The sequence below is a fragment of the Sorex araneus genome, chromosome 4 (genome assembly GCF_027595985.1).
Source record: "Sorex araneus isolate mSorAra2 chromosome 4, mSorAra2.pri, whole genome shotgun sequence".
Taxonomy (NCBI): Eukaryota; Metazoa; Chordata; class Mammalia; order Eulipotyphla; family Soricidae; genus Sorex; species Sorex araneus.
Genome location: NC_073305.1, coordinates 158140007 through 158150812, shown reverse-complemented (window position 1 = coordinate 158150812; position 10806 = coordinate 158140007). Strand labels below are relative to the sequence as shown.

The window sequence follows — 10806 nt, the reverse complement described above, 5'->3', positions numbered from 1 at the left end:
GCACTTAAGAAAAGCTAGTTATAACATTTGACCTAGTTTCAGATTCAGAGGTCTTTACCTCACAATATTTCATTTTAACTGGGTATAGATAAAAATTGAAAGCTACTCATTGTCAATCTTCCACCAAATATCTGATAGACGTGATGACTTCACTCACTTCTGACAATTCTAGAGTTCACTACTCTCTTAAGCAGTGCGAGATTTTATTTACCTCAATTCCAAAGGAAAGGGAAAAATCTTTCGTTCTTGGGTAAAATGCAGTGGACTGAATAACTCTTCCAAGTGTCCAGTTTGGTTGTTACCACATACCTATCTCTTCCAGTCTAATAACATACTTTTCCATCTGTTACCTGCAGTTGATGAACATGGGAGCTGAGAAATGCTTTGTGCATTGCTCCCCCCTATCAGTATTTACAAACTGCCGCTTATTGCTGGGGAAACTGGACTGTGTTTTATAGAGAGGTTTTCATAAGAGATGTCAAAACTGAAAAGTTTCTTCTTTCTTCTTCCATTCACTAGCCATCATACGTGCCTCTGGATGCACGTAGTCACTGAAACAACAATGAATGGCCCTTGAAAGGCATTTTTATCTTTTATTATATTTTTCATTCTGTGTGTCTTGGGAAGTTATCTATCAATAAACTTTTTAGAAAGGATCCCATTGAAATATACCATCTGCCACTTACATGAAACCGGGGATGCAAAGAATAACTAATTCTTGTGTTATTGTTCTTTTCTAGCTGCATGTCAGGAACTGTGGGTCCTTGGCTCGATAAAAAGGAAGTGTTTTTGGTTTTTCTTCTCTTTTGGGGTCACACCCGGCAAAGCACGAGGGTTACTCCTGGCTGCTGGCTCATGCACTCAGGAATTACTCCTGACTGTGCTCAGGAGACCATGTGGGATGCTGAGAATCGAACCAGGTCAGCCACGTGCAAGGCAAATGTCCTACCCACTGTGCTATTGCTCCAGCTACTAAAATGGAAGTTGTGATGATGGCGGTAGTAGGCAGGCAGGTATGGGATTGGCAATGAGTTCTGGGAAGTAATGAAGCAGAATTAGCATTCTTCAAAAAGGAGTCCCTCTTTAGCCAGTTCAAAAGGTGTGGAGGCTGAACCCTCTTTGCACATGCTTCAGGAGGAACAAAGGCTGAATGGGAGACACCTGAACTCAAAGGTCTTTCTTGACAAAGCCCTGAGAAGGGATTCATGTGCACAAAAAGGCCCACTCCAGGACAGTTGGGGTAGGCCCAACATAAAAGCACTTGCAAAGCAAGCAGGCACCCTCCACCTGGGAGTCACCATGCCTCTCAGCTCTGGGTGTGAAACTTTCTTCCCTTTATGGGTCACACACCATATTGGGTTACCCACATCTCAACATGGGGTCTGTAATTCCCTCCTTTTACTTTATAGCACCTCTGTAGCACTGTTGTCCCTGTTGTTCATTGTTCATCAATTTGCTGAACCGGGCACCAGTAACATCGGCATAGTGAGACTTGTTGTTACTGTTTTTGGCATATTGAATACTCCACAGGTAGCTTGCCAGGCTCTGCCGTGCGGGCGGGATGCTCTCGGTAGCTTCCCAGGCTCTCCGAGAAGGATGGAGGAATCGAACCCGGGTAGGCAGCATGCAAGGCAAACGCCTTACCCGCTGTGCTATCGCTCCAGCCCATGTTTTACTTTATAGAGTACTTTTTTTTTCTGTTTCCTCTCTCATATTTCCAAAATAAAATTGTTTTGCTGAAATTCTTGGCTGCAAGAGCAAATAATGAATCTGGGAAATATAGATGGGATTCAGAACTTTAACATCAACAACTACGAGGAGCTCATGCAGTCTTTAATTAAACCCAGACCTCCCCAGGCACTTCACCAGCAAGGTCAGTGGTGGGACAAGCAGGAGGTTAAGCAGTGCACGCACACGGCTCCCCACACTCTCGACCACGAACGGTGGAAGCATCTTGTTACTCTTGGTTCATTTGGACCTTTTAAACTGTGCAACTACTACGGTCTAGTGATATAAAGATTATTTATGTTCTCCATGACAAATGACTTTGGAGATAATATATGCATGAGAAAGAAAATTGGTTCAAGACATATAAAATATATACTAAATAGCAAATGAGAAGTGCAGTCTCCGGAGAAAAAGAATCCCAAGGATTGATATGTAATCCTTAGGAAACCATACGCTCATGACAAAAACGTTTTCGTCAAAGTTACAGTTTTCGGGAATAGACTCAAAGGATAGAGGTTTTGTTTTTACCTGGAAACACAAATTTAAAAGAAGACCACAGTCTGGGAAATGTTTAGCTAGCTTCGCTTCTGAAGACTTCTCGATTTCCTTATGAGGTTTGTGGTGATGAGTTCTCTTAAGGACAACATGTTACCAGGATCTGAAAACCCCAAGTTGACGGTAACATACCAGACAGGGACCTAGACCCATGTCACCATAAATATCTTTTCTTTTACAAATGTAGGCTGCCTCAAGCAAGCCAAGGTGAGGAAAGGAGCAGGGACCACACCCAGAGGTGTTTAGGGCTTACTCCTGGCTGTGTATTCAGGGATCATCCCTGGTGAGCACACAGTGACCACACATGTGAAAGTTGGAACGTGGGCTGATCATATGTAACTCACTTATAATATGTTACTCACTATACTATCACTCTAGTCACTAAGTTGAATTTAAACAACAGCATTTGGGTGGGTGGAATAAGAGGGGTTTCTTTGATACTTGTTTCAGAGATCCTGTCATTTGCAGCTGGCTAAAACTTATGTATATGATTTCTGAGTGGATATGATTTCTAGTAAGCATCTTTGTTTTTTCCTCTATCACTATTTAAATATACTGGAGAATGTGCAAAAAAAAATCACAATGGAAAAATTAATCTGGGAAAGTTACATGTTGGAGAATTTCTCCCATTTTAGATCACTTTGAATACTGGCAGGAAATTTGTATATGCCTGTTACTTGCTTTTACCTGGAGTATGATTAAATGGAATTAAAGTACTAAAACAAGGATATAGGTCACTGACCAGAAATGGTTTACTCTGTGAACCTAAAATGAACTTTGGATATTAAACTTTTCCAACAATGCAGTTGTGCTGATTGTCCACAATCGTTGTACTCAGTCTGAAGAAACGGCACCACCCAGTCCTCTGTCAAAAAACCGCCCAGGGCACACACACAGGAAAGCAGCCAGCGTCTGAAGATACAACTTTTATTTCCAAATCCACATCTCTTAGCTTACAGACACATATATGCCGTAGATGCTTTTTCCCCCTTATAAAATTCGGATTCACCAAAAAATCAAGGCAAATGTCCTTGGACGGTAGGCATGATAAAATCTTACTTAGTGCTTCCAAAATACACACAGCTGTCATAGGCTTCAGCTTGAAGTGTAATCACCACATTTAGTTCAAAGTTCAAGTGCTAGTTCTGTCATAGATAAGCACTGAGCTAACAGAGCAGGCACAGGCAGTGAACGTAGCTAGTGAGAGAGCAAAGTCAAAGGCAGGGGGAGGCTTATGGCGCCCTGTGGGGGAGTGAATGTCCGAAACTCCATTCCTGTGTTGTCTCTTTAACTGGTTCCGACATGGTCCTCTGGCAATCTACTCATTATTCTGGGGCCCAAACCTTCCTCCCTAAAGTCGGCTTTGTTTACTCCTACAGTAAATCCTTCCATCAGCTTCTTTTCTTTTTTGCCATGAATAAATGATTATGTATGAACTTTGGCATGGAAGTGAATTACCTCATTTAAGAGGCCTGAAGTTAGAGCTGAAAATAAAACCAGAGCTGAAGGTTTTGCTGTGCATTTGAAAAGTGTAGGTGTCGGGGTTGGGGGGTGGCTAGGAGTGAGGAAACCATCACAGGAAAATGTAGGATAAAGGCATTTCCACACACGGCTGTATGAATTAACCATTTAAATTGGGGAAGTGGAAACCAGTCACATATTTTAAATTGATGCAACAGTACAAGGAAGTTTCTCTTTCCAGACAAAAAAAAAATAAAAAAAACTCTATAAGACAGCAAATGATAAAACTAATTAAGTAGAAATAGATGTAGATGTCTTTTCCTTTATATTTATAGTGTGACAGTTCCCTTAGAATAGATGATGACCGAGCAAGAAAACAGAAAGTTTCATATTATAAATTGTCACAGTAACACACTTACAGAAAATATCAGAAGCCTAAATGGGAAAATGCCAAAAACTGTATCTAACCGATGCTTGACTGCCCTTTCCTTACGCATTCACCCAAAGCCCTACTTCTTCCTTCAGATTCAAGCCCAAACATCAGCCATTGTGAGAAGCCCTTTTGGTACTTCAAGCTACCCCTCCACCCCGGTCTCCTTTGTTCTTTCCCTCCCTCCCTCCCTGACCATCCAGAGGTGACCATGCACCCTTCTGCTACCTGCTCTTCAGTCCACACTCTGAGGAGCAGACCTTTGTATTTTCTTTGTATTCTCAGCACTTGACAAAGGGGCGGGACGCCAACTGTCTCTAGCTAAGACCTATCAATAAGCTTTATGTGGGGACAAAAAAAAAAAAGCCTTTACAGGAAAAAAAGTATGTGTCTGCATGTGTCTTGAAGAATATATAAAAATCAATGAGACACTTCTACAAAGAAGTAGATATTCTTCTGCTAAATGCAGACTGAAAGTTCGAGTATCATACATCAAACAAATACGGGAAGATTCTGGAAGGTGCAGACAAAAATTAAAAAAAAACAAACAAACCACAGGCTGAGGGGGGCCTCAAACTCCTGGAGGAACACTGGGAAATCTGCCAAGTATTTTCCTTAGCACATATAAATATCCAGACTTGGTGCTGAGTCAGCAATCTGGAAGCGTCAGAGGCAGACGAAAAGAAGTGTCAAGGAGGACTTGTGTTCTGTCAAGACAGAACCAGAACAAAAAATACTGCGCAAGAGAGAAAACAGCCCAGCTGTCGCCAATGACCACAGCAAGACCATGGCCCCACCCTCCTGGGCAAAGGCTAAGTGGGGAGTCTGAGCATCTACCCTGACTAGGCTGCAGCCAAGTCCCTAACGTCCCTTGCTGGGAAGTCTGGGAAAGCTGAGTTGGTGGCTGCTCATTTGAATATTTCAATTCCACCAGGTGATAATCAAGACTTCATCGTCAACCCAGACCACAAGGTCAGTGAAGACCACAAAGCAATACGATGACAATGTGCTTCCCACCTTGCAGACAGGCAGGCATCAGCAAAAAGGCACTAAGGAGCTGAATTCCCACCCTACTCAGGGACAAAAGGGGACCCCTGTCAACTAAATGTGAGTGATGGCCAAGTGGGGAGCCTGAATCCCTACTCATACCAATAAGGACGTAGCATCCCCGACTGTCTGGCTAAGGTGATGACAAAGAAATTCAGTTCAAACAGGTTTATAATATGATCCAATTGTGAAGCAATATCTAAAACACCCAGGTTTTAGTTGAAAATAATTCATCACACCAAGAACCAAGAAAGTCTTTCTGAATACTAAGACAAAAATAACAACATCGGAATAACGCCGATATCAGAATTATCTGGCAAGGATTATATAGCAGTCAACATGAAATTGCTTCAGTAAGTAATTATGAATATGCTCAAAACAAATGAGAAAAAAAGAGCATCTCAGTAAGAAATAGAAAGCCTATGAAAAAGATAAATACTCTCAGTAAAAAAAATAAAGGGTATAAAAATGGAAATTTTAGAAAAATATATAATAACTGAAATATAAAAACCACTGGATGGGCTCTACAGCAGTATGGATTAGACAGAGGACAAAATCAGTAAACTAGAACAATAGAATCAGTAAATCTGAATCTAATGTAGCAGAAATTATTTCATTTGAACTACAGAGAGAAATGTGCTGCACTTAAGGGACCCATGGCAGTGAAACAAACACCAATGTAACTTCCTACATTATTAAATATTAAATCATTTCCAGAAGCAAATTGTATTACCAACAGGTCTTTGTGGTCCTGAGGTTATAAGCATAATTATAATATGAAAGACAAATACAAATCTTTGGTATAGTATCTAAGTCAGACACAGGCAGCCTGAATTGGAAGGCAGCCTCTGAACTCTGAAAATTCCTAGATTGAGATGAAAGGGGATAATTATTGTAACATAGTAAGGAAAACAGACTGACTTATCACAACCATCAAAGAGATATGAACTGTGATGACATTTACCCTTTAAATAATAAAACTTCAAAATGAATAACTCATCGCAGTACAACTCTGCTGGTGTGACCACTTTTGTGACAGAGAAAAACGTTTTTATAGTCTCATGAAAAATGCATCAGCATGTACTGATAAAATTTTATCAAGACACATTTTTAGGAATCTAAAACTGATTTTAAAGTTTTGTAAGAGGTTTTGAAGAGCCATCAGTGAATAGGATATAATTTTTTTTAAACAAATATGATTTGAACTTTTTAACAGATATACACACTACACAAATTCTCCCTCAAAGTTTGGCTTGTCAGAGTTACAAAATCTGAATACATTTGATCATAATCAAAAGATGCACAGTATTATACATTGACTATTTAGAGATTATACAGAAAAGATAGAAATAAGACCTCAATATTTTTGGTTTTTTTTTTGCTTAAAACCAAAAGAATAAAATTTCATGTTAAAAGAATCCAAAATCTCAAGTTCTTGTGAAGACAATAATGTAACATGAGCTCTTCTAATCCTATTCATTTAATTTTTATAACAGATATACTCAATCCCCAAATCCTCAAAGTATAGCTTGTTGGAGTCATTCCATGTGGATACATTCAATCATAAGTAAAAGATGCACAGTATTATACATTTTATCTTTTAAAGGAGTATATAGAAAAGATAAAAATAGGACCTCAAAAAAAATTTTACTTGTTTTTACTGTCATCCCATTGTTCATCGATTTGCTCAAGTGGGCACAAGTAACATCTCCATTGTGAGACTTGTTGTTACTGTTTTTGGCATATCGATACGCCACAGGTAGCTTGCCAGGCTCTGCCGTGTGGGCGGCATACTCTCGGTAGCTTGCCGGGCTCTCCAAAAGGGATGGAGGAATCAAACCCAGTTCGGCTGTGTGCAAAGCAAATGCCCTAACCATAGGACTGGAGCTTGTTTTTACAAAATATAAAATTTTATGTTAAAATAAATCCAGAATCTCAAATTATTTTGAAGATACTAATGTAACATGGGCTCTTCTAATCTTATTTATTAGTCCAATGTTTACTAGTCTGTACCAATTATCTATTTTTCAAATATCTGGTTTCCAGACAAAATTCACAGCTACTTCTGCCCTTAAAGAGGTAGAAGTGCAGTTTTAGTATGATGTGTCTTTATTTCCTAAACTTGAACAACACATACAGTGCTCACACATACAAACATGTGTAAGACTCAATAGGAGCTTTCTCCTATCGTTATGCGGAGGCCACAGATTTCCCTGAGACGGTAGTGATCACAGAGGATGCCCAGTTCTAACTCTGGTTGATAGTTTCCAAACAATGCGATAGCGTGAACAGAAGACCATATAAAATAGAAAGTTCTTTCCAAAGATTTGTGGCATGTATGTTCTGTAATTCGAAACATATCAGTCTTCTTGATTAAAGGTTGGCAAGTATGTTTTCAACGTTAAAATTTCTGAAGTTGGCTCTTCTCTTTCATGATAGAAGCTGAGTCCGGTGATGTGTTCGATATCTGTGACTCGAGCTCTGTGTAATCTCAATAATTCTTCAACCCATGAAGATTCACGCTTTCCATGCTGCTATGGAGCGGGGAAGGGGAGAATAAGGAAGAAAAGAAGTCATGAAGAGTAATCAGTTAATTTTTCCTACGAGGTGCCCATCTCCCCCACTTTATTCAGTTCTGATATTCAGGCTCCCAAATGACAGATGCCCCAAGGTTTACTAGATTTAATTCCGGCTTTGTTTAGCTCATCATGTACTATATACCCTATGTGTTTCATTAGATACATAATATTTAGGAAAAAATATACTGTGAAAGAAGCTCATGTATTGAATTGGTATAAGAAACGTCAATAGTGTTGGGTTTAAAAGTGTTGGCAAGGCAGCACCACAAGCCAGAGAATGCTCCGGACCTCAGACCGGGCCAACAACACCAGGACGCCAGACGGAGAAGGTGCAGAGTCCCCGCCTTCTCCAGATGGAGTCCCGGTGACACTGAGCTTCTACTAACACGGCTCCAGTTTGTGGGAGGGACTGGGATATCTCTCCAAACCGCACGGCCATGCAACTTTTCCTAATATCCAAAGAAGACATTCAGGAACAGCTTCACCACCCCTGAGCGGCCATTATACCAGAGGCACAGAAACCCAGAGGCTGCTGGCAGCTCCACTCGTGGACTTTGAACTAAACTATGGTCCCATGCAGGCCCGGGAGGGAAAGGGTTTTTGTCTCATCCTTTTCCCCTCTCGGCAGCATGGTGACTACCACTGTTTAGTGCCAATTGGACAGAGAGGTAGGAGCTTGCAATGATGGGATGCATGGGGAATCTCAAAATGGAGGGGGGGGGGCAGAACCTGCCCTGCATCCTGCCCTAGTGAGACCCCAGTGGCCTCCCACGCACAGCTCCCCCACTCCTGAACAGCCATGATTCCAGAGGCACACAAACCAATCTCGGAATGCAGCGGCTGCTGGCAGAAATACCTCTGGACTTAATACCAGAATCCCAAAACTGGGCGACCAATTTCACGACTGTGCAACAGCATATGCTCATTGTTATCAACAACAGAAAACATACAATCTAATGACGCCATTCTGACAGGTCTGACTGTTGGGGAGAAAACTCCAAATAATGATGGTGAGTTTTCGGTCAAAAACTGAATGTTATCATAGCAATGAGAGAATTAATTGAAAATCATCTGCCACAAAGGCAGAGGGGGAGAGGGAGGGAGGGTGTCTGGGGTTCTTGGTGGTGAATCATGTGCACTGGTGAAAGGATGGGTGTTTGATCATTGTATGACTGAGATTTGATCCTGAAAGCCCTGCAACTGTTCTCACGGTGTCTCAATTAAAAAACATAAAAAAAAAGTGTTGGCAAACAGTACCAGAAGGCAGGGAACTGTGAACAGAATATATAGACTACTGTGAAGAAACAAACACATGCCCTGGTTCTATAATTACCTTACCAAGTAAACTATGGCAAGTTGTTAAATACCTGAGTACTGATACCTTTATCTGTACCTCCTTATTTTTTTTTTAGGAGCATCAGATGTAATGATACATGTAAATGTATTAAACACTAGATCTTAAGAGAATTAATTCTCTTCACAATTTGCACTGGAAAAAAGGATTGGAAAAAGTAATAAAAACCAATTTTATTTTTGGTTTGGTAATAAAATCTTAGCTAACATGAGATCTAAGAAGGAAATGAAAGTTGCTAAGAGTATAAAATCTTTAAAGTTGTCATCACCAGAAAAAAAATTATCACCATATAGCAACAGCTGTTAGACTTATTATGATGATAATTTTCCAATGATATTATATGCCTGTAATTAATGTTATATTCAAGTATACTGCAAAAATATTCTTTTTTAAAAAAGAATTAAGTGCACACAGTCTCTCAAGTGGGAGAAGTGGTAATTTAGACAGGGTTAAAGATGGAAATGATATACCTATATTTTGGTGAAAGTTTTCTGAAAATAGCTACTGAAAAAAGGTCAGATAACGAAAGCATTCATGAGTTGATGGGCCTCAATTGTAATTTTAAAGACACATTTCAAAAAAGTTTCACATCTCCTAGGACATTTCAGCCACTGACACTTCTTCCATAGAAGGGGATCAGACCAGATATTTCTAATTTCCCATTAACATTTTTTTTTTGGCTTTTTGGGTCACACCCAGTGATCCTCGGGGTTACTCCTGGCTCATGCACTCAGGAATTACTCCTGGCAGTGTTCAGGGGACCATATGGGATGCTGGGAATCAAACTCGGGTCAGCCTCGTGCAAGGCAAACACCCTACCCACTGTGCTATTGCTCCAACCCTATTTTCCCATTAACTTTTAATTACACACTACCAACACTGTTGTTCCACTCAGTCTCTGCAGCAATCCTCACTCTAGCTCTAAAAAAAGTAGGAAAAGGAATTGAGACTGGAAACAAATGTAAAAGAACTGAGAAAGGCAGGAATCTTCATCTAGCTCTAAAAAAAGTGAGAAAAGAAAATCAGTTTGAAAGATACTGAGTCAGCTCATTTGACTCACTGAGCTACTTGCCAGCAGAAAACTTTCATCTGTTCCAACAGACACAGGACATGTAACAGATATCCTTTTAGGCCAACATTCATCTCATCTTTAGATTCTGCCTCACAGATGAAACAGAAGGCATCTGTAAGAATGTCTCATAGAACTTCAAGTCAACTTCTCTTTCGTTAGAGTGCCATCATGAGTATATGAGTTACACTGCTGACAGAGAGTTTTCATTTAAGACATGAGCACACTAGCTTTTGGAATAGTGGAGATGGAAATCAACATTTAGTTCATGCAATTTAATATCACTTTGGTCAATGTCATTTAAGTAGAAGTTTGTGGCTAATTTTTTTTTTTTGAAGGGAGGATCCAGAATTAAGGCATCTCTAGAAAAATAGAAGTCATCTTCAGCCCACATGGCCATGAGCTAAGAACGGTGGTCGAAACAGCATGAACGATATGGCTCTTGCTGACCAATGCACCACCCCTACCCGGCAACTTCCTCTTGCATGAGGAACGCCTCACTTGCTCAAGTTTCTGTAACTGGGTTTTATGTTATTTGCTTCAGTATCTAATGCTAACTTATACCTTTAAGAGCAATTTAATC

At 40.2% G+C, this 10806-nt stretch overlaps 1 protein-coding gene across 1 annotated transcript in view; it reads right to left on the bottom strand.

Moving 5' to 3' along the window:
* Positions 1-7124: 7124 nt before the first annotated feature.
* The window catches only part of ENPP1 (ectonucleotide pyrophosphatase/phosphodiesterase 1), an 86204-nt gene continuing 82522 nt past the window's right edge, over positions 7125-10806 (bottom strand). The window contains exon 25 of the mRNA XM_055136174.1: positions 7125-7752. Within this exon, the coding sequence (XP_054992149.1) occupies positions 7582-7752 (171 nt within the window). The 3' untranslated portion in view covers positions 7125-7581. The remainder of the gene's footprint in view (positions 7753-10806) is intronic.